Source organism: Antedon bifida, chromosome 6, assembly GCF_963402885.1.
Source record: "Antedon bifida chromosome 6, ecAntBifi1.1, whole genome shotgun sequence".
Classification (NCBI taxonomy): Eukaryota; Metazoa; Echinodermata; class Crinoidea; order Comatulida; family Antedonidae; genus Antedon; species Antedon bifida.
In genome coordinates this window covers 24,377,087-24,400,390 of record NC_136231.1, presented here as the reverse complement: position 1 = coordinate 24,400,390, position 23,304 = coordinate 24,377,087, and the positions used below count along the sequence as shown (strand labels likewise).

The following is a 23,304-nucleotide window of genomic DNA, read 5'->3' as shown; positions in this document are numbered from 1 at the left end:
AATACCATGAAGTCAAATTTCGATGGTTTTACAATATTTACTTTTTAAAATGCTAAATTCGGCCATACAAATGCATTCATATTAATATAAAAAGTCGTTTGACCGTCCGTGTAATTTTTGGAAAACCCTCTCTTTGGGCATATCAGCAGGCGTATGAATTTGTTTGAAACTGGAGTGTAGTTAAGTTGTATATATTTTCTTTGAAAAACTTTGAATTTGAATTAATTTCTTAGCATTCGCAATTTGGACTATTGGTCATTCATTCTATGACTTCGACGAACAGTCACCATTGGCGAGAATGTGACGGTCTTCCTCTTATTTCCATTCACACGCCTGCCACCACCACTAACGGACGGTTCTTGGTTTTTAATATCGTCTTCAGCTATTTCATCAATATTTACGACATGTCCTTTATCATATCCTTTATCAAAGCGTTTTAAAATAGCGAGCTTATTGAGAACTATTTCAACAGCAAGCAGGATTTGATCCAAGTAGAAAATTCTGACACGTTTATGAACGGGAAGGTAGACTACGTATTCTAATATGTATTTGGAAACATCCAACGAATCGTCTGCCGAGGTTTCTACGTCATCATTCTTAATCAACTGCAAATGGGCAACTTCCCGCGAGGCATCGATTCCAAGATTGTTAAGTCGTTTGGTAACTTCTTCTGCATCTTCCTGCAATTATAATTAAGATAAAAAATGGTCCATATAGAATAAATAGCAATACAGACTGATGATAGTAGTGTTGACATTGATTTTGGTTTATGATGATTCGAAAAATGATGTTTGTTTTATTACCACAATAATTGGAAAGAGCCAGTAACCCTTGTGCTTAGCCATCATTCCAATTTGCTCGGCAACCTGTGGCAGACGATCACTCACATATTCGCCACTTTCCCGCCCTCTTTTAAACATATCCTCATCAAAACAAGTGAATCTATCAAAAAGACATTAGAATTCAACAAATATGTGAACATGGTACTACTGAGTAAGGACTTAGGCCTAAACCCACTGTCTTAATTAGGCCTACTTGACCACGAAACGTCTTCTTATCTTCTTGCAAACAAATACCAATACAGACAGATAATACGTCACAATAAATACCAATACATACGTAACAATAATAATATTTTTTATTGGAAGAGTGAAAAATATGGAAAATAAATATATATTTTTTTTCTGCTAAGAAGGCAATGTTATGATTGATTTCGGGAGATGCGATCAAGTTTCTGAGTGCTACTTACTGTTTTTCCATCATGTAGATTAGTGTATTCGAAGGCTGGAATCTTAATCCTCGAATCAAACCTGATGTGCTGGGAGCAGTTAACAGTTGGTTGAACAACTTCCTCATGTCTCTCTTAAAAAATCGGAACAACGTTGTTCCAAAGTTAGTTAACACTGGATTATTGAGAACTACAGAAATAACAGAAAATTTGAAGACATCGGCTATGTAAGTATGCTCCTTTTGTATTGGATATGAGTCGTACAATTTCAGCATTTTGTTGTAAAGTAGTCTATCTTTAACTTTAATAACAGCCCCACCAAATGTCGTGTTTTGTTGTGTAACATCGAAACTAAAGAACGTCAAATCTGATTCAGGATCGCCAACATCTTGCAGCCCATTAAACGACTGTGAACGATCTTCCAAGACGTGTATCCCGTGACTCTTTGCGCGCTCAATTACCGCTGACATATCGAACGAACGACCAAACAGATGTGTGGCAATAAGAGCCACTGTCTTTTCTGTCAGCAGTTGATCAAGATGTTCTATATTAGGTGCCATACTTTCTTTATGGATGTCAATTGGAACCACCTTAATCCCATGATGGGTGAGGATTTGGGCAACATCTGGTATGTTGATGGCAGTAAGAATGATTTCTGAAGATGGTGGGTATTTTTGAATCCTAAGAAAGAGATCAAGAGCTGTTTTGAATGACAAACTGACAAGTACGGGGTTTTTGTTTTCATCTGGTGACCACACCTTGTTGATGCTGCTTATGAGTTGTTTTCGATTGATTGCTTGTTTTGGCTTTTTGAAATAACTCCGGAGAACTTCAATAAAATCATTGTACGTACTATCTGTAATAATAAAATTACACTATATTAAATAATATTTGGCCTATAATAGGCTTTTAATAATAATTGTGTGATTATCATTTTTGACTTTGAATTGGCTTTGATAGTATTTATTAAATGCATAACACTGTCAAATTTCAATATTTTGAAATATCTTGATAATAAATAAGCCTAGGAGTGTAAACCCCATACACTTTGGGTGAAATTGTCGGTGCATTTTGATTAACGTAAATTGTAAATAGTATTAGTACGTGCAGTATGTTCATCGTATTTTTAACAGTTTTGTACGAATATGGTAGAAGTACAATAGCATAAAATAATTAATATCTATATTTTGTATTAGATTTTTTTTTTTAATTTGCATTATCAAATGCACAATTATATTTAATCTCGGGTAGGCCTATACTATAGCTACACACACATTGTTGCACCATCTTCTTGTTCAGTTTATAGATCATTCAATACACACCCACGAACTTTATCAAACACCAATTTACATCAAAACTATGTTAGGGTTAGGAAGACCTACCTATGTACAGACAAGAATACGGTACGGCGTCCACATCCTGTTCTTGCATGCGTAAACACCTCAGAGCAGTGACAATTACAATGAATACACATCCTAAGCAACAAAGAATCCAAACCCAAAACATGCTATTGTTCAGATCTTCCACAGCCGACTGATCTTCCTGGTCGGCCATTTTGACGCGCGTGCTAAATGAGCAAATGTCATGTGTTAATCAAGATATGCGGGTATCACTGCCCGTATTATTATAAACACAATATATAAAACATTACGAAAAACCTGTTTGAATTGTGATATCCTCCATCCTGTATTAGTTAAATAATGAATCGTATTAGAAAAATAATGAATTATTAATTTTAATTTTTGTTTTAATTAAGTACCTTAATGATGATGATCTAGATTGACAATTATTACAAAATATAATAAAAATTCAAATTGAATAGGCTGTGTGTCTGACGTTCACCTTGTTCGGTTATTTTACTGTTATAATTGTTTTTCTGTCTTATTTTACGTTACGTTACATGTTTTTTTACATTTATATTTTTTGTGTTTATAAGCTTTCGTACTTCTAAACATGATCCAGACATAACATTTCATATTACGAACGAATTTATCATATGTATACCTACATTTTATTATCAGTCAAAAGTAAATGTGTTATTTAATCTGTTCAAACTAATATTAACAAAGAATATTCAAAATAACAATGTATTCCGATATTTCTACCGATATCAAATAAATAAATTGTATATTAGAATAACAAATTAAAGGAAAAATGACCTGTACATAAGATATTATGGTAATCGAGCTGTACTCTGATCAAAGGAATGTATAATTAAAGATTTGGCTGGTAGTTATTTCATTACCTTTGCATATTAACTAATTTAGCATCATAATATTGTCCGCGATCGACAGACATAGACTGTATTCAATGAAGACTGGTATTAGAAAGTGTGAAGAATGGGTATGAGCTTAGAGTTTACCGATGATGAGAAGTCATTGCTCCTTTCAAATACAAAATGTACTTATTCAAGTTGTGAAAATGAAGAGGACAAAAAGAAACCCGATTCTATCAGTAACCGATACTTTGTTGTCTTGTGTATTCTACTCTGTGAGCTCTGTGAGCGGTTAACTTATTACGGAATCGTTGGAAATCTTGTATTGTATTTAACAATCGAGCTAGACTATAGCAGTGCGGCTGCTTCGTCAATATCGCTAGTTTTTACGGGATTTGTTTACACCACACCTCTGTTTGGCGGACTTATAAGTGATTCGTTTTTGGGAAAACTTAAAACAATATTTTGTTCATTATTTATTTATGGAATTGGTAAGCGTACTTTTTACGTAACTATTCGTACAATGTAATATAGTTTGATTCCAATTCATTTTCATCCTTTTCACCATTATAATGCTATAGCGTTGGCCTTCTATTTCTGGTTTTGCTAGCCCATGTTTTGCCTGCCTAATCTATAGAATTTGAAATTACCTATGCAAATTTTAATTTTTTGAGTGTTTCAGATATTCTCGGTATATGGTCAAAGAGTCGTATGGTATTTCGATATTGATTTGATTATGCCATTACAGTATGCCTAAGCTTAGTTTCCTAGAAAATGCCACATTTTATCATAAAAAAACCAACATCCCTTACTTTTATACATTGGTTGAACTAATTACTGATCAAATTAATAATAGTAACTATCTATTTGAACTCTTGTAGGTACAATCATTCTACCTATAATCTCGATTGACTACGAAAAACTGAACGGCGGAGGACTTTCTTTATCTGAACAGCGAATACTATATTTATCAGCTTTATCGTTAGTTGCTATCGGAACTGGGGGAATCAAAACAACGGTTTCCCCATTCGGTGTTCAACAACTTCAAGACTTGGGAGATGGCGTTATACAAACTTATTTTAATTGGTAAGAACATTGGTATTTGTAAACTTCTAAAATTATTATGATTTGGTAAGAAAAGTATACATTTGAAATAATGTAAACTGTAAACGGTACTATGTCAAGAATATTGCTGCGCACATTTTGAAATATATACATTATATACACCCAAAATGACGGAAAGATGAATTATGGTCCAAAACTAAGAGAACCAATACCGATAAATATTTTAGCTGATAAACTTATATCAGTACTACTCATATGGCAAAATAATGTTTTATTCTTTCAGGTATTATTGGTTCATCAACATTGGATCGATTATTGCTTACACTATTGTGGTTTACATTCAGCAAGAGATCAGCTTTGCTTGGGGTTATACAATTCCAGCTGCTTCTATTATATTTGCTGGCCTAGCTTTGTTGGCTGGAAGAAAAAATTATATAACAACACCACCAGAAGGTGAGTCGTACTAGGTGACAATGCAAGGACGATATAGCGAAAGTAATTTGATAATTATAATCAAATGATGTCGATCGATCGATTGTGATTGTTGTATGCATAAGTCTTGCGTTTCCTCGTATTTATGTTTTTGTTTTTGTTTTTTTTTTCATCATCACTCTACAGTGACCAAACGCACCATTAACAGGGTTGAAAGTCATAAAATATAATATAATATATACAAGCAAAAATCAACAGATAACAAGACAACATTTAGATATTACTGACATTAGACAAAACCTTGTGACGGAATCAAGCAAGTGACAAGCAAGTGAATTTTTGGACTATAGGGAAACCTTTAAAGTTATTATTCGTAATAAAGTACTCTCATTAGCCCTGGATGTTTATTTATCTTTCTTATACAAATTTGTATCTCCATTGAGATTCCGCCACAGCATTGTCATGCTTTCAGTAGTTTGACTTTGAATTTATATTATTCATAATGTTACACACTTTTAAATTGTTAAAATAAAACAATATTTGTCACTTGCAGGTAGCATACTTTCAAGAATGTTCAACATTCTTGGTCAGGCAATTTCGTCTAGTAGCTGCAAAACTGATCAGGAAAATTCAAGTTTCCTTGACCGGGCTAAGGAAGAAAATGGAGGTACTTTCCGAAGTAAGCATGTAGAAGAAGTGAAATTGATGGCAAGAATCATACCAGTGTTTTTTGGTACAATGTTGTACTGGACAGTTTATGTACAGGTACGGTACTATATTTTTTAACTTCGCGCGCCATACTTGGTTGTCTGCTTAAGACATAATGGGCTGTGAGTTTAAATGATGACTAGTGACGAATACGTCGAAGAAGACTGGGTATGGTACCAACAACTGTTTAATTAGGATGATTTATTATAATTCGTAACTATGTTGATGAAAGGAAAGAAAGAACACGATTTATAGTATATTACTTATTATATATTACAATGAAAGTACTTTCATTCCAGATGCAAACTTCATTTGTTCTCCAGGGAGAGAGGATGAACCTGGTCTACGGTGACTTCACATTTCCCGTTGCATCGCTTAGTGTTTTCAATAAAATTAGTCTTTTACTTTTGATTCCGTTGATGGATACAGTAGTATATCCATTTTGTGACTACCTGGGCTTCAAACTGACGCAACTTAAGCGGATGGGTAAGATGATTTGTTTTTTCACCTAAGGAGAGTAATACATAGTCTACACTATTCACCAAACCTGGTTGTAAACTCTAGCTTTATACCCATATATGAATATGCCTATGAAATTAATTACATCATCCTTGTAACTTAGAGGTTTTCAAACCGTTGTAACCTTTCATTGATTGACTGAATAATACATATTATTATATCACGAATACGCAAGAAAACGCCAATTACAGGATGGATAAACTACCATTTTAGGCTTGGGAGTGGAGTTGAAAGAGTCGTGAATTACAACCCTGGCACTAGATCAGGATTGAACCCAGGACCTTGGGATTGGAAGGCAAGCACTATTATTTGACATTGGATTTTAATAGTGTACTTTTCGGTCCATATTCCCATGATCTCACCTAGGCCTTGGATAAGGCTGAAGTGGTGGACAATATCTTGTAATAATGTAGTCAGCACCAAATCCGCTCACAAAAATGCATTCCTTGAAGAGAGATACTTGTTAATATTATTTATCTATTATATCTTGAGCTTCAGGACTACATCGAAATGGCCAAAGGGATTTGCTTGAAGTTAAAAATAAAGACTTACTAGCAAATTAAAATTAAATTTGTTTTATTTTTAGGATTTGGGATGTTTTTAGGTGCCATAGCAATGATAGTTGCCGCTGGTGTTGAAGTTAGCAGAAAAAACATTATGGATAACGGTGGATATACAGAACAAATTATTGCCAATGCGTCATACAATGCGTCTACTATGACAGTATTCGCTCAAATTCCACAGTATTTTATTTTTGGCGCAAGTGAAATTCTCACAAGCATTACTGGTGAGTGTAATAAAAAGAATTTTAAGCTAAATATCTAGATTCACGTGCACAATTTCCTTTAATTCGTTCTCATAGCAAGAGAAAATTACTAACTTGTGTTATGTTCCGTTTCTAGGTATGGAGTTTGCATATTCACAGGCTCCAAAGGTGTTGCAGGGCATTCTGCTTGGATTGTTTCTTTTTACAGCTGGCCTAGGAAGTTATTTAGGTTCTTTACTGGTCATCATCGTCAATGCTGCAACAAAAGGTTCGTATATTGAAAAATAAATGTGGTTTACGATACATTTACAATTGTGAAAGTGAAAAACACCAAAATACATAAGAAAAAAGTTAATATAAAAATGTACATATGTAAAAGAGGCAACAATAAAAATTATTATTTTTAAATTATAGGTCACGAATGGTATCCAGATGAAATCAACGACGGTTATCTAGAACGCTACTACATCCTGTTAGCCGTTCTTTTGCTCGTAAATACGGGAATATTTGCCGTAATTGGACATTACTATACGTATGTAGACAACTCAGTTACGATTACAGAACCACCAGATGACGAAATCAGCTATAATGAAGATATTTCATTTACAGATATGAAAATTGATGAATTAATATCCTGGCGGGATAAAGTACTTCCTTTTAAGGAGAAGCTGCTGACTGAGTACGAAATGTGAACAGGGTGTAAGATGGCAGCGAGGTGAACAGAGACAGAAGACAACAATGTCTTTGTCAAACCACAAGAGCAGGTTTAAAAGATAAGATAAGATAAGAAAAATCTTTATTGTCATGAACACAACAAGGCGAACATGACATTTTTTTTCTTTGATGCTTTGAAACACATACAATATTATTATAAAACAAAAAAAAATATCAATACAATACATTAAAACTATATTAGTAAACAAGTTATGTTTACAGAAGGAATAAAAAAACAAACTATCTTTGAAATGTTGAGTTGGAAACATGTATAGAGTTGTGGACAAATGATTTCCTACATCGAGTGGTATTGCACATTAAAGGACGAATTATACCTGATTTGTTAACAACATATTTATCATTTAACGGGTGTGAGTTATCTTCCATTATTTTCTTAAATTGGCTAATAACATCGCGCCTGTAAACTGCCGCTGCTACAATAACATTGACATTCCTTCATATTATTTTACCTGTTGGGAATAAAATGAATGCACCATCTAATAATTCTTGATGTCCACGTGATTGTATCGTCCAGGAAAAGCTTGCTTGCTATATTTAAACTTTAGATTTGTCTAAACTTTAATTACATCTTCCTACGATGCGGGCCTCCACAAAAGCACTATCTATATCAACCCAGTGCCTTGCCATAGATAATGGTTGTATTAGTAGCAATATTTAGTCCTCTCGGAATCTTCATATACTGAAACTGTAACAAGGAGAATATGACACGTAGAAGCCTATTTTTAAAATCATTTTATTCTAAATAGATAATATTATAGTATATTACTTCACTTTATCATTAGTTATAGTATTCGTCAATGAAATCTAAGAGTAATTGTCACCCAATAATAAGATAATAATAATAACGATGAAAAAAAGTATCAAATGTGAGACGAAAATAATATTAAATTAAAATGTAGCTTATATAGTTTATTATTTTAAATGTTTACATAATGTTGGAAATGTTTGCTTCATGCGATTTTCAAGAAATGAGAAGTAGAGATTTATACCAGAACTTGTCGATCAAAAACTGTCTGTAATGATTAAATCAATTAAAAGTATCGCACGATAATAACAATTATTATCAAATTATTATTATAATTGAATACAAGAAAAATAAAATCATGTTATAATAAAATAATATTAAGAATGAAAAAATGATCTTACACATATTTTTGAAAATTTAATTTGTCCTTTTTATGTTAGTCCCCTTGTTGGTGTTTTAATTTTTGTCTGAGCTGAATTATTATAGGTATGAAACGCCATATGTGCCAGTCCACTAGTCGGCGTTTCAATTTTTGTCCCTGAGTTCAATTATTATACGTATAAAACGCCATATATGTGCCGAACATATTTATCTTTTTACTAATATTAAGAGAAACGCATTTCAGAACATAGACAATTCAAATGTTTGTTTATCACGAAATAAATAGACATTACGTTGTATAGGCCTACCAGCAGGAGAAAATGGCAACCGATGGAAAATCTACTTTACATGACGTGTAGAAAACATACTGTAACTTTTGTAGGCCTACATATGGCTTATGGTAATTAAGGAAAATCGTTTACGGTAATAATTAAGGAAATGTCGGTCTGATGAAAGCTGGATTTGGCTGACGTATGAACTTCATGCGTTATTACCTTATTTAGTCTCCCAATACTCTCCACAATCGATATATTTATGCAGTATCTTCAACGAAAGACTGGTATTAAAAAGTGTGTAGAATGGGTATGAGCTTGGATTTCACCGATGATGAGAAGTCATTGCTTCTTTCAAATACAAGATTTTCAAGTTTGGAAAATGAAGATAACAGAAAGAAGCCCGTTTCTATCAGCAGTAACCGTTACTTTATTGTCTTGTGCATTCTCCTGTCTCAGTTCTGTGAGCGGTTAACTTATTATGGAATCGTTGGAAATCTGGTAACCTTTTTAACTATCGAGCTGAAATATAGCAGTGTGACAGCGTGTTCAATATCTCTCTTTTTTTCGGGATGTGTCTATACTACACCCCTTCTTGGTGGACTTATAAGTGACTCTTTCTTGGGCAAACTCAAAACAATATTTTGGTCTTTATTTATTTATGGAGTCGGTAAGTGTTTATAATTGTTAGGTTTTTATTCGTAATTTATAATATGTTTATAATGTTGGTTCATTCTTTGACGCAGCTGGAACACACTTACGATACCTAATAGTAGGGAGTTGTTAATTATACGTCATTCGTCAAGGTGGAGAGACGGTTTAAATCTCAAAAACACCTTTTTAATCTTTTGATAATGCTTCTAATCACACCTCAGCTTTTATTCGAAAACAAACATCGGTTTTTAATAGAGGCCTATTTGAATTTTTGATTAGGTCAAATTTTATCTTGGGACGTCCTAACCAATTGTAAACTCTTTTAGGTACAATTATTCTACCTATAGCCGCAATTGATTATGAGAATCTGATCGACGGAGGACTTTCTTTATCTGAACAGCGAATATTGTATATATCAGCGTTATCGTTAGTTGCTATCGGATCTGGAGGCATCAACACAACGGTTGCCCCATTCGGTGTTCAACAACTTGAAGAATTGGGAAATGGGTTTCTACAATCGTATTTTAATTGGTAAAATAAGAAAATTATTGTTTTAGAAATTTGAAATAGTGTACCGTAGTAGTTAGGAAGATAAACTACCACTGCAAATAACTTGAAAATATTTAACAAAAAAATTATTAATAAAAATTGTAATTGAATGAGTGCAACTGATTGTAAATGTGTGTTTTAGTGAATAGCTTTGGTACGGTACCGTAGACGAAAGACACGGTAACTTTTGTACAAAATAATAATCTGCGCATTCCATTTAATTAATATTTTACTGTGTTATTGCAAACATGTATTTCAGGTGTTGTTGGTTTAGCAATATAGGATCGATTATTGCTTACACTATTGTGGTTTACATTCAGCAAGAGATCAGCTTTGCTTGGGGTTATACAATTCCAGCTGCTTCTATTATATTTGCTGGCCTAGCTTTGTTGGTTGGAAGAAAAAAGTATATAACAACACCACCAGAAGGTGAGTCGCACTAGCTTGGTTCCCGCACCCCATAGGTCACGTTTAAGTAACGCATAAATAATTTGGCCTGTAATCTCAAGCGATGCTTCTTCGACGGGACTGGTTTGTCAAAATGGGTTGCGGGTCTGTTTTCAATTCCTCTAACCGAGCTTCAGACAACACGTTGCAACATTAGTGGGAAATACTGCTACACTTAATTCCATTTTGGTCCTCTTAACGCAAAACTCAAATTAGATATAATTTGATAAGATTACACAAATTCCTCTATAATCAGTAAAAGAGTGTAGTCTGTTGAATATTTTAATTTTTTTTATTCATTGTTAGAATTTATAGCTAAATTGGTTTAAAATAATATTTTTTTTACTTGCAGGTAGCATACTGACCAGAATATTCAACATTCTTGGTCAGGCAATTTCATATTCTTGTCGTAGCAGCAAAGGTAATGAAGAAAGTGCAAGTTTTCTTGACCGGGCTATGGAAGAACATGGAGGTACTTTCCGAAGTAACCATGTGGAAGAAGTGAAGGTTTTGGCGCGAGTTATGCCAGTGCTGTTTGGTACAGCTTTCTATGCGACAGTTTATGCGCAGGTAGTTATTTATAGTTTATGCGCAGGTAGTTATTTATAGTGTATGCGCAGGTAGTTATTTATAGTTTATGCGCAGGTAGTTATTTATAGTTTATGTGCAGGTAGTTATTTATATGTTATGCGCAGATATTTATTTGTAGTTTAGGCGCTGGTAGTTAATTATATTATGCGCAAGTAGTTATTTATATACGCAGGTAGTTATTTATAGTTTATGCGCAGGTAGTTATTTACAGTTTATGCGCAGGTAGTTATTTATAGTTTATGTGCAGGTAGTTATTTATAGTTCCAAAACTTTTATGCATTCTTTCAAACCTATAATTTGATGATGATGATGATTATGATGAATAATAGTTTAAGTCTTCATTTCACTTCAGATGCAATCGTCATTTGTCCTTCAAGGAGCGAGAATGAACCTGGTCTACGGTGACTTCACATTTCCCGTTGCATCGCTTAGTGTCTTCAATAAAATTAGTCTTTTACTTTTGATTCCGTTGATGGATACTGTAGTATATCCACTTTGTGAGTACTTCGGTTTCAAACTGACGCAGCTAAAGCGGATGGGTAAGTTTTTGTATGTTTCATAGATGTGAATATTGTACGTGTTAAGCCTAGTCACAATAAACTTCACCAAGCTTTGTTTACAAGTTCCTAGTTTACCACAATTTGAAAGTTTATGATGTCCAGATTATGAAATTGAATTCCTGCCTTGTAAACTCGAATTTTGATAAGAAAATGTTTTCAATGTTTGTTTTTAACAGTTAAATTCAGTGAATCAAAATAATCATTGTAATCTTGTTATCCTGTAAAACATCCATTCGCCAATGGACAACAAACTCCAATCAGTGGTGAACTCAGAGTCTGCAAAAGTTGCTAGTGGAGGTTAGGCTAGAAACTATAGTTCGTATCACAGAGAACTATATTTAAAACTAGAAAGGCCACATGACTCCATATACTGCTACTTGATTTACTAAGCCCGATGAAATCTCAGCAATACGTTTTCCGTGGTGTGTCAAACTGGCCTACACTGGAAAAGTTTCCCAATCGCTTACATATACTATAAAATGCGCGTTGTTCCTTATATTATATAAAGACATTTATTTTCAAAAGTTAAGGAGGATTACAATTTCATTTATATTTTAGGATTTGGGATGTTCTTAGGTACCATAGCAATGGTAGGGGCGGCCGGTGTTGAAGTTAGTAGAAAAAACATTATGGATAACGGTGGATATAAAGAACAAATTATTGCCAATGCGTCATACAATGCGTCTACTATGTCAGTATTCGTTCAAATTCCACAATATTTTATTTTTGGCGCAAGTGAAATTCTTACATGCAATACTCGTAAGTATAAAATTGTACAGAATTATTTGATTGTAACAAAGATCTAAACCATTCGTTGTCCTACTATAGGGTATACATTCCAGCTTTATTGATTATAAAGAGTGACTCTTGCTATATTTTCTAGGTACGGAGTTTGCATATTCAGAAGCTCCAAAGGTGTTGCAGGGCGTTTTGCTTGGAGTGTCTGTCTTTACTGGTGCTGTGGGGAATTATATTGGTTCTTTATTGGTCATTGTCGTCAATTCTGTAACAAAAGGTATAAGGATGAATAATGATAAACAATTTACATAGTCTTTATACAGATATTCGTAGGTACCGTATAACCTCGTATGATCTATCTACTTTGAACTGGCTCTCATTAACAATCATATTAATATGTTTAATATCTAAATTTGTTTTATTATATAGGTCACGAATGGTATCCAGATGAAATCAACGACGGTTATCTAGAACGCTACTACATCCTGTTAGCCGTTCTTTTGCTCGTAAATACGGGAATATTTGCCGTAATTGGACATTACTATACGTATGTAGACAACTCAGTTACGATTTCAGAACCACCGGATAATGAAATCGGTTATAAAGAAGACATTTCATTTACAGATATGAAAATTGATGAATTAATATCCTGGCGGGATAAAGTACTTCCTTTTAAGGAGAAGCTGCTGACTGAGTACGAAATGTGAACAGGATATGAAGTCGAGGCTGGAAATGGCACGGTGCGTGCCTTACCGTTGCGGCAAGAAAAGTAGTTGACTCTGTAAAAGTACCCCTTTCTGCTTTCAACAACACTCTATAATCAAGTGACTATACCCCAGGTGTATAAATGGGTACCCGGTTAGATCAAGACACAACTTTGCGCTGATTACTAGCTGCATATATGGAAGTATGTTTCCATAGGTGTTTGATCAGGAAATGACTGGGGTAATAATGTTCAGCGCATTGAGAGCTTGCTTATATGCGCTATATAAGAATGAACTATTATTATTATTATTATTATAAGACCAGAAAATTATAGAAACATCGCGTCAACAGTTAGTCTTGGTGTCTGCCTCGTCCACACTTTATCTTCCATTAACATAATGTAGCTGGTCCAATTTTCAAAATTTTAGTGCACCACCAAATGTGCAATCCTTTTATTAGTAATTCAGTCAATGTGAACTCGGAAACTCCAAGTACGCAAGTGCAATACCACATTGAATCTATTGATGAATGCGAAATACAAGAACGAAACGTACATCCATATCAAATGATTAGATACCAATAGATTTCATTAAATATATTTTAAATATATCCTTGAAGATTATTAATTAGTCACTGTACGTTTTAAGTCATATTAAATCTATTTTGGACTGAACAGAAATTATTCAATCAAAAATAAAGAACTTGTCGGTGAATGATTACGTCTGTAACAATTAGTAATAAAGAGTTATCACATAATATAATCATGACTGTGTAAAAACAGTATCAAGCAAATGAGAGAAGGAAATATATTGTGAACATGTCTACAGTACGTATTCAGACCCGGGTTCACATCATATCTTTCGTTATTTTATTTCAATTTTTATTCTGTTACAACAGATATAGCATCGACTGTGGATAAAGCAGGTGTCACTGCTTGTAAATTGCTCCTAATTAGACCAATCACAAGGTGAGATTTTTTCTGGGGAATTCGAACATTTTTTTCGGATTGATCAAGTGAGCCAAAGTAAATAGAAACAAGCTTATGCGTGGATGAGGTGTCTACACGATAGTTTACCGCCAACGTTTGGAATAGGCCCTAGTTTTTTAGCTACTTAGTGGAGAGCCAAAATTGTTTAACAAGAATCAAGAAGATAGCCAGTTGCAAGATCGAAGTGTACACGTAATGAACGAGTCACTCACCAATTGGTATTTTCTTGTTGTTGTTGTTATTGTTGTTGTTGTATGTTCAAATGTATGGGTTGAAACCTGTGCTTCAATTGCCATAATTACATCATGCCTTTGTTGATCGTAAGAATGCTATTGTTTGAATGCGTTATGAATAGTTCAAACGATGATTTTACATTCTACATTATGCTTAGCTGATTTTCACGACAATATTAATAAAAATTGATAAAAAACAATCTGGTCATCAATAATAATTGCTTACAGAAAAAAAATCGGATATGAAACTCTTCTTTCTATTATTGTATTAAAAGAGTAATAAATAGGACATAGTTAACGGCAGGTATGAGCTATTTGATACAAAGTAGGGCCAAAAACCCTCATTTTATACAGTAAAAAACTCTACAGGACGTATTAAAATCTCATTACATATTTAAAAACACAATCTTTTGGTTTGTATAAATTTATTATTCTCAACTTATATACATCAGTAAATTTCTATATATTATAATTAATTAATATTTTAAAATTACAAGGCACAAACGAATTGCACAAAATAGTTATCTGATTTGCACAAGCACGATCAAATATACATTTTTGGAGTTGTTTATTAAGATAAAATATGTATAGTTTATATAAATTATCAAATTTGCATAATACCGTATAGGTCTAATGTGATAAATGATAAAAATTCATAAAATATTTTACCATATTTGTGGTTTTTTATATGTATTTTTTGACAAATCAAATGTAGCATGAGGCTACTATATATATCAAAACGGTAAGTCCCATTCCCATTTACAATCCCCTTGGTCTAAAAGCAGTTTGTAAATGAGAAAGTTCATAAATGAGGAAGACCTTGTCAATACTAAGTATTAAAATATAATTTATATAACATAATAACAATATAGTTACCTTAAAATAAATGCAACTGAGTTTTTTTTTTACAAAATTGAAAGTTAAAGACCAACTTTAAACAATGAAATCAATAAGGATTGTTTGTAAAAGATTTGTAAATGAGAAGTGTGTAAATGAGAAGAATGTAATAACATTAACCTAAGCACACATATCATTAAAGCGTCTGCCTCTTCAACACATTGAAAACGAGGCACATGACAGCATTATTAACATTGGATGGCTCTTACAAACTTCATTTTGATTGATGTCATATTGGATGAATCATGCACCACAATGCATGTTAAGGCCCATTTACACTAGGACGATAACGATCGACGATAAATAGATAAATATGCATTTTTCATACATAAAACAAAGGAAATATAAACAATTTTCATCCTAGAACTATAGGAGAACCATATGCTGCCTTAGATGAAAATTACATTTTCACATGCCCAATCAAATGACGTCATGATTAGTAAGAGCAATAATATCGTGGCAATACAACGATGTTATTGTTTTTATTAATCACGACGTCATTTGATCAGATTTTTAAAAATATTAATTTTAACAATGACAGCATAAATGATTTTCCTATAGTTCTAAAAGGAAAACATTTCCAATTTATTTTGTTTTATGTAAGAAAAATGTATGTTTATCTATTTATCGTCGATCGTTATCGTCGTAGTGTAAATGGGCCCTTATACCAGTGAAGAGTGAAATTGTAGTGTAATGTCACTCTTCTCTGGTTATACAATATTCAAGCGTCTTGATGCTATATCATATTTCAGATTCAGACAAGCTACTATCCTTCAACAAGACAGCCTTATCCCGCTGATCAAATCCCTCACCATTCAATTTAATATCTGGAGATTCACTACCTTTACCAACACTGCCGTAGTCTGGTGGAGGTTCAGGGTTCAATATACCATACTGCACATATGTATAATAATGCGCAACAATGCAAAATATACCCAAGTTTATTACCATCATTGCTGATAGTAGTATGAAGTAATATTCTATATAACCTTCATTGATTTCATCTGGAAACCATTCGTGGCCTGAAAATAAAACAAATTACATTTCGAAATTCACTGTGTAAAAATTATTATAGTTCCCCAAACATAGCACCTATTTCACCCACACATACTACGGCAGTGTAGTCCTCAATTATATTATTCGCACACAGGCCTATTATAAAAATCTTTCTGAATAATGTATTGTAGTTATTTCTTAATATGTCTGACACAGGTACGTATAAATAGCATTGTGGGTGATATTCAATTATTCCCTCCAGGGTATTAAAATACCCTGGTAAATAACTCAACCTGATCAATATGTTCATTATCTGTTGGTTGCTAACGATACAAAACAGATAATTGAAACCTGGGAAAAATGTCACTCTTCCCTAATTGAAACGAAGGTAGGTAATTATTTTCGTTTTCACTACTGCACATGACAGTAATTGAAAACTTTCAAAATTTGATGCTCTTTTCTTATAATTATTTCACTCATTAAGAAGGTTGTCTTACCTTTGGTTGCAGCATTAACTATTATTACGAGTAACGAACCAACATAGCTTCCTAAGCCTGTTGTCAGGAGGAAGAGCCCCATTACAACTCCCTGTAAAGCCTTTGGCGACTGTGAATATGCAAATTCTAGCCCTAAAAAAGCACAAACCAAAATAAGCAAAGCAATCATATTACTGGGAAAAATACAGTTATTTTTAATATTTCAGCCGATACTGTTCAAAATTATAATGGTATAATAATATACTTTTATTTATAAAAATAGCTTGAAAATTGTGGATTGTAAACCGTCACAAAAAAATACACATGGCATTTTATGTAACTATGGGAAAAATGTTTATCTGAAACTGAGGAAATTCGGAAAAGACCCTCTACTGTATAGTATTGCGGCCAAATATGCAGCCCTTCCATGTACTGTACACAACATGTATTGTAGACAATTGTTATATTTGTCAAATGGGCCTGGTAGAGTGCAACTAATACTAATATACAAACTAATATAGTACAAACCTGTAATACTCGTAAAAACTTCACTAGCGCCAACTATAAAGTACTGCGGAATTTGTGCAAAAACTGACAACGTGGAAGCGTTGTACGACGCATTGGCAATCACCTGAGTGTTGTATCCACCATCTTGCATTATGTTCTTCCTGGCGACCTCCACACCAGCAGCTACTGCCATTGACACTGCTGCTAAGAACATTCCAAATCCTAAACAAATTAAAATTACAATTTAAAAATTACTGTGATTATTAACAAAAAAATAAATAGTTATTAAACTAAATTATGAGAAATAATAATAATACAATTTATTATAACAATATATATAGATAAGCCCTACAATATAAGAATGCTTTATATATTTTACAGAAAACCTCAGACCTTATTTGGCTAACCTGTAGCACACGATACAGGCCTACATAAAGTCTACTTTAACCATTGTATATAAAAGGAATATTCCTGATTTCAAATGTTGATGTCAATTTGAGAGCACAATTTAATAGCCCTTAAACATTGTTAATAATTTAGATATAATTTGATTGCCATTTTTAATGATTCAGTATTACTTTTATGTATGTATTTTATGTATCATTATTGTGTATCATATGAATATTATTTTGCAATACAATTTAATCAATACAGATATAATAATAGTATTTATCGCATAATATATAAAAAATGATTATACCAATTCGCTTTAGCAGTGTCAAGTTATAGCCTTTGCGTTCCAGATAGGGATACACAAGGGTGTCCATGATTGGAATCAACAGAAGAAGGCTAATATTGTTGAACAGACTTAAAGACGCAACAGGAAATGTGAAACTATTGTAGACGAGGTTCATTCTCTCTCCTTGTAGTATGTATGTTGTTTGCATCTGAAACAAATAAAGCAGAAGAAATAGAGTTTCACTTTCAATTCTTAATATAATAGAAATCTTGATTATTAGTGATTTTAAAGATACCAATACATTATCTTTATGAAACTGAATGCTTTATATATTTTACAGAAATCCTCAGACCTTATTTGGCTAACCTGTAGCACACGATACATAGGCCTACATAAAGTCTACTTTAACCATTGTATATAAAAGGAATATTCCTGATTTCAAATGTTGATGTCAATTTGAGAGCACAATTTAATAGCCCCTAAACATTAATAATTTATTTATAATAATTATTTATGGAAAACAAGATTGAAGCAATGTTGTATGTCGCAGACCACAGCGACAATATGAAAGCTATTTGTAAGCTAGGCTACTTCTATTTATTAGCAATGTATGATACTTTTCTCTATATCTTTAAAAAATCACCTGTGCATATATTGTCCAGTACATTATCATGCAACACAGCACGGGTACTATTCTAGCTAAGCATTTCACTTGTTCTACGTGCTCACTAAGGAACGAGCCTCCATTTTCTTGCTTTGCCCGATCTATACAGCTCTTTATTTCCATATCGTCAGAACTATTGCTGCCACAACATTTTGAAATTGCTTGCCAAAGAATTTTACATATTCTAGTTAATATACTGCCTGGAAAATAAACCAGAATAAATATTATATAATATGAAGTTTTCGACATATAATTGAGTGCCAGAGACATTTTTTGAAAGTTTGTGCAAGAGTTCGAGATTTCCATTTGTTTAGATTTTGCGAATTTGTATTCAAGTACGTTTCCTTGAGTCCCACTATACCTGGAAATCATACAAAGATCTGCAAAACCACACAGATCGCAGTAGGAAAAAAACTCAGATCACATGCATAAAAGCATACAAATCACAGGAGACACATTTAGAAATCCAGAAAAAGAAAAATGTATAGTCTACTGAAAGAATGAAATTAATCTGACATGATTTTCCATACCTTCTGGGGGCATTGTTATATATTTGTTCCTGCCAAGCAAAAGAGCCACGATCGACAGTAAGATGGATATTGCTGGTATTGTGTAACCCCATGCAAAGCTTATCTCTTGTTGGACATACACAACTAAAGAGTAAGCAATCGCTGCTCCAATGTTTATAAACCAGTAAAACCTTTAAAAATACGAAGTAAAAAAAAGTTTTATTATTTAATATCTTCTAAATCAAAAATATTCGTATAAAGGTTTAGGCCTGCAAATACCCCATGTAATTTCTAAAAAAAAGGCAGTATATAGAGAAAGTTGAGAATGCCACAACATTTTTCCATATTTCTGTAGCAATTTAGGAATTGTTGATGCACTCACCTTACTTTACCATTATTTCCTTACCATCTTTTAAACAATTTATTGTAAAATTATTATTGACAAAAACAGACAAACATCTTTACATCTTATCTGAAGGACTCTGTGTTGTATTCCAAAGCAACCCAAGCAGCCAGTAACTTAGGAAGAGGCCTATAAATTAGAATACTAAGTTTTCTTACCAATTAAAAAACGTTTGTATAGCACCCTCTCCGAGATCCTCAAGTTGTTGTGCACCAAACGGCCCAACATTTGATTTGATACCTCCTGTCCCAATAGCAATTAAACAAAGACCAAAAATATAAAATCCCCGTTGTTGAGACAGCGTCAGTTCAGCTCCACTATCTAGTAGTGTCCCATAGTCTATTGATATTAGAGGTAGTACAACGGTTCCTGAAAGAATAAGAACATATTTATATAACACTTTGTGGTCTATGTATATTTATATTGCATTGCCGTATGATAACGTCACCCTGTAATAATTGACTGATGTTTCTTCTGCAGGCAAACAATATAATGCCCCATAATTCCTCCTAAAATATAAACTATACAAATACAATTACAACACAATATTTACCAACTGCATAGATAATCAAAGAGTAAATTATTGTTTTAAATCTTCCTAACATCGAATCACTTATAAATCCACCGAATACAGGAATGGTATAGACGACACCTGTCCAAACCATTGATATAGTGGAAGCATCTGCACTGCTGTATTCCAGCTCTATCGTCAGGTACAAGATTAGATTGCCAAGTATACCATAGTAGGTTAGCCGTTCACAGAGTTCACAAAAAAGGATGCACATGACGACAAAGCGTCTGTCTTTGTGGGAAAAGATCGTTGATTCATTGTCAGACGTACTGCAGGATCCATGTGGCTTTGAGAGAAGCAGTAATTCCTCATTGTTGCATTCTTCATTCATGTTGCTGTTGCAACAGTTTGCATAAGTGAACTAATTGAGTTGTTATTCAAATATGTAGTGACCTGATGATACAGGTACAATCATACCAGCAACTAATGGTTTCAATTGATAACTATTTTGTATGATAGTAAACCTGTTATTACTGTATTTCACACAGCTCTCATATTATAATGATTGGTACGGGTATGTATGTCATTAGGGACTAAGATGGCGTTTACATTTTTGTGATCATCCTTGAAATTGTAAATATGAATGAAATGAAATTAATATACAGCAAGGGAAGAGTGAGATTTCATTATAATCTTTTCCTGATTCAACTATGATATCATGAAAAACGTTTTTTACAATTAATTTCAAAAGCAAACCTACTTTCCTTGTAAATATTATATCACAATGCAAAAAAATGTATTTATGTAATAATCACACCAATGTTCAGGCATTGTAATAAAATCAATGTATTTTGTGTACGTTTTTTCTGGTTACAAGTCATTAGGAAGCAATTTTACAACAAGTTTCATCATTTCAATGGTATTTCATTTATTTTTAAATGTTTAACTTCATACATTAGGCCATATGTTTGTAATATTGTTTTGTTTGATTACAGTGGGCCTCAAACATTGGTATTTCTAGAACGAATGCAAAATCAAACTATAGTTATGTTTTTGTGAAATATACTACTTTCTCTTTGTGATCTAATCAGCTTATGAATAAATTAATAAAAGTGCTGGCATAGATAAGAATAGAGAGTTGAATTATGTCTTTTTTAGTGATCATCTGGATGGGAATTAAGCCAAAAACGTTTGGTGTTATTTAGCCCTACTCATGTGCTCTTTTATAATAGGATGTTTTAAAAACATATGATGAACATATGTCTAATGTCCCGTATGTAGAGGAAAACTATTATATTGTAGCTAAAACATTGAAGATCGTATTTATTGCACTGATGATGTTGTTTGGAGCAATAACGAAACATATTTGCAATGTTTATCATCGTCGGTGTCAATCAAAGACTTACGAAAGTAAGAAAAACTCTCAAAGATCGGAAGAAATCCGTTAAAGCAGCTTACATAAATAAACTACTTTTGTAAATCGTTCGGCGTTTTTCCAAAATGAATAATTATATTTGGTTTTAATCACTGCCTATGCTAGTTATTATAAGCATATTAAAGGTAGATGGGACTTGGGTCTTTATAGGACATTCAGTTATATACTGGATGGTTATAAACTTGGATGGTTTTGATACCTAAAAGGACTTTGTAATATATAATATAATGCGCTATTTCATGAAGATCAGAGCGCTGTGGACGAGCAATATGCATACACTGGACCTACGGTTTATAGTCCTTATCCGAGAACACTTGTTCTATCACCAGAACCATGGAGCGAGTGAGCCTCGAACAACCCTTGCCGAAGTTATGGCTATGGATTACGGTTCCACTGTCTTAACCGCTCGGCCACTCACATACATACCTTTATTTTTTAAATGATGAGCTGTATACAAAAATAACATTTAAGTTTCATAATAAATTAATACAAAAAAGAAAGACACAATTATATAATAATTTAATTTATTCAATTGTATTTTTAAAGAGTTTTCAATCAACTCACCTACAAAATAAATTAGCAAACTGCCATAAATGGCGTTGTATCTTCCTGAGATTGAGTCGGCAACCCATCCTCCTAGGACAGGAACAAAATAAGATGTACCGGAAAACACAAGGCTGACAGTGACCGCATCAGCACTTGTATAACCTAACTTATTTGTGCAGTACACCACCAAGTTAGCCACAATACTGTAATACGTTAATCTTTCACATAGTTCACAGCATAATATACACAGTACAATATGCATGCGTCCTGAATGCGTCAACGATACACTCTTTTTTGCCTGTGAGTTCTCTGCATTGTCTTTTAGCAGTGGTGCCGTTTCCGATGCCATAGTTGCTACATAAGCAGACCTGTCAAGAAGTATGTTTATTTTTAGAATGTATTAATCAAACTGTGATTTTAAAATAGAGACCCCTACCTGACCCCGCCCCCTGAGAAAGTTCGAAATAACCCGACATATACCTAATGCGGTGCCGAATTTAGCAATTAACAATAAGTAACGATTTCCAGTTATTTTAATATGCACACGAATTGTATAGGCCTATAGGGTAGGTCCTGTAGAGACATTCCATTGACTTTTATTAACATTGTCAACTACACCCGGATTGACGTCTGATACTTGACAATTACCTGTGTAGGCCGCCTATACAATAATAACATTGTATTTGTGATATGGCTTATATAACATATCAACATTTATTGTATGGAAAGAAAGTGCAAAGTCCGTCTGTAACACAGGTCTCATAGTCGTACATATTTATAAGCTACAGTAGGCCTACAGTAGGTCTACAACAGAATAGAAACATGCGTAAATAATCAATGTTGCAAACACTACTTTCTGATTTAACAATGTTAAGTTGAATTCTAGTACTTACGATTTAATAAATCCGATTCATGAAGGTCAAATGCAATACAATGACAGAAATGACATCACGAGTGTTTTAAAGTCAATAGAAGAATCACATGCTCGGTAAGTCAAATATATCCAGCGTTCAAAGTTAGAAAAGTTCAATAACCAATGAAACTTTATCATTTTATACGCCCACTTTTTATCACGCTTCGTCGCACATTGATCACCCCAAATAAATAAATATTAATTATCCCAGATATTCGTTTAAAATAAAGAAAAAAA

At 33.2% G+C, this 23,304-nt stretch overlaps 4 protein-coding genes across 5 annotated transcripts; 2 read left to right on the top strand and 2 right to left on the bottom strand.

The window, feature by feature from the left end:
• Positions 1 to 161: 161 nt before the first annotated feature.
• Positions 162 to 2,809, bottom strand: LOC144844208 (uncharacterized). The gene is made up of 4 exons (XM_078700982.1): positions 2,611 to 2,809; positions 1,250 to 2,084; positions 804 to 942; positions 162 to 680 (listed from the first exon to the last, which is right to left on the bottom strand). The coding sequence occupies exons 1-4, from the start codon at positions 2,780 to 2,782 to the stop codon at positions 249 to 251; spliced, it is 1,578 nt and encodes a 525-aa protein (XP_078557108.1). The 5' UTR covers positions 2,783 to 2,809; the 3' UTR covers positions 162 to 248.
• Positions 2,810 to 3,465: 656 nt separating this feature from the next.
• Positions 3,466 to 8,685, top strand: LOC144844207 (solute carrier family 15 member 4-like). Of its 2 annotated transcripts, none has more exons than XM_078700981.1 (8): positions 3,466 to 3,934; positions 4,325 to 4,529; positions 4,792 to 4,961; positions 5,494 to 5,705; positions 5,972 to 6,134; positions 6,754 to 6,954; positions 7,070 to 7,201; positions 7,348 to 8,685. In XM_078700981.1, exons 1-8 carry the CDS (start codon positions 3,568 to 3,570, stop codon positions 7,623 to 7,625), a joined length of 1,728 nt encoding a protein of 575 aa, XP_078557107.1. In that variant the 5' UTR covers positions 3,466 to 3,567; the 3' UTR covers positions 7,626 to 8,685. The 2 variants fall into 2 exon arrangements, with proteins under 2 accessions (XP_078557107.1, XP_078557106.1); XM_078700980.1 differs by having other exon boundaries at positions 5,948 to 6,134.
• A 2,125-nt stretch (positions 8,686 to 10,810) lies between these two features.
• LOC144845744 (solute carrier family 15 member 4-like) lies at positions 10,811 to 13,312 on the top strand. The gene is made up of 6 exons (XM_078703173.1): positions 10,811 to 10,814; positions 11,069 to 11,286; positions 11,660 to 11,846; positions 12,426 to 12,626; positions 12,751 to 12,882; positions 13,035 to 13,312. The coding sequence occupies exons 1-6, from the start codon at positions 10,811 to 10,813 to the stop codon at positions 13,310 to 13,312; spliced, it is 1,020 nt and encodes a 339-aa protein (XP_078559299.1).
• Positions 13,313 to 15,789: 2,477 nt separating this feature from the next.
• Positions 15,790 to 23,107, bottom strand: LOC144844176 (solute carrier family 15 member 4-like). The gene is made up of 9 exons (XM_078700930.1): positions 23,048 to 23,107; positions 22,173 to 22,522; positions 19,821 to 20,031; positions 19,281 to 19,450; positions 18,730 to 18,950; positions 18,108 to 18,294; positions 17,429 to 17,629; positions 16,922 to 17,053; positions 15,790 to 16,450 (listed from the first exon to the last, which is right to left on the bottom strand). The coding sequence occupies exons 2-9, from the start codon at positions 22,501 to 22,503 to the stop codon at positions 16,170 to 16,172; spliced, it is 1,734 nt and encodes a 577-aa protein (XP_078557056.1). The 5' UTR covers positions 22,504 to 22,522; positions 23,048 to 23,107; the 3' UTR covers positions 15,790 to 16,169.
• Positions 23,108 to 23,304: the final 197 nt, after the last annotated feature.

What these genes read in the sequence shown, in the direction of transcription:
- LOC144844208 (XM_078700982.1), bottom strand. Translation starts at nt 2,782, where the DNA reads ATGGCCGACCAGGAAGATCAGTCGGCTGTGGAAGATCTGAACAATAGC. An exon ending in GTATTCTTGTCTGTACATAG is followed by an intron (nt 2,085 to 2,610) that starts GTAGGTCTTCCT and finishes TTATTATTACAG; the next exon opens with ATAGTACGTACAATGATTTT. An exon ending in GGCTCTTTCCAATTATTGTG is followed by an intron (nt 681 to 803) that starts GTAATAAAACAA and finishes TTATAATTGCAG; the next exon opens with GAAGATGCAGAAGAAGTTAC.
- LOC144845744 (XM_078703173.1), top strand. An exon ending in GACGCAGCTAAAGCGGATGG is followed by an intron (nt 11,847 to 12,425) that starts GTAAGTTTTTGT and finishes TTTATATTTTAG; the next exon opens with GATTTGGGATGTTCTTAGGT. An exon ending in AATTCTTACATGCAATACTC is followed by an intron (nt 12,627 to 12,750) that starts GTAAGTATAAAA and finishes TATATTTTCTAG; the next exon opens with GTACGGAGTTTGCATATTCA.
- LOC144844207 (XM_078700980.1), top strand. Translation starts at nt 3,568, where the DNA reads ATGGGTATGAGCTTAGAGTTTACCGATGATGAGAAGTCATTGCTCCTT. An exon ending in TATAACAACACCACCAGAAG is followed by an intron (nt 4,962 to 5,493) that starts GTGAGTCGTACT and finishes TGTCACTTGCAG; the next exon opens with GTAGCATACTTTCAAGAATG. An exon ending in AATTCTCACAAGCATTACTG is followed by an intron (nt 6,955 to 7,069) that starts GTGAGTGTAATA and finishes TTCCGTTTCTAG; the next exon opens with GTATGGAGTTTGCATATTCA.
- LOC144844176 (XM_078700930.1), bottom strand. Translation starts at nt 22,503, where the DNA reads ATGGCATCGGAAACGGCACCACTGCTAAAAGACAATGCAGAGAACTCA. An exon ending in ATACAAACGTTTTTTAATTG is followed by an intron (nt 19,451 to 19,820) that starts GTAAGAAAACTT and finishes GTATTTTTAAAG; the next exon opens with GTTTTACTGGTTTATAAACA. An exon ending in GACACTGCTAAAGCGAATTG is followed by an intron (nt 17,630 to 18,107) that starts GTATAATCATTT and finishes TAATTTGTTTAG; the next exon opens with GATTTGGAATGTTCTTAGCA.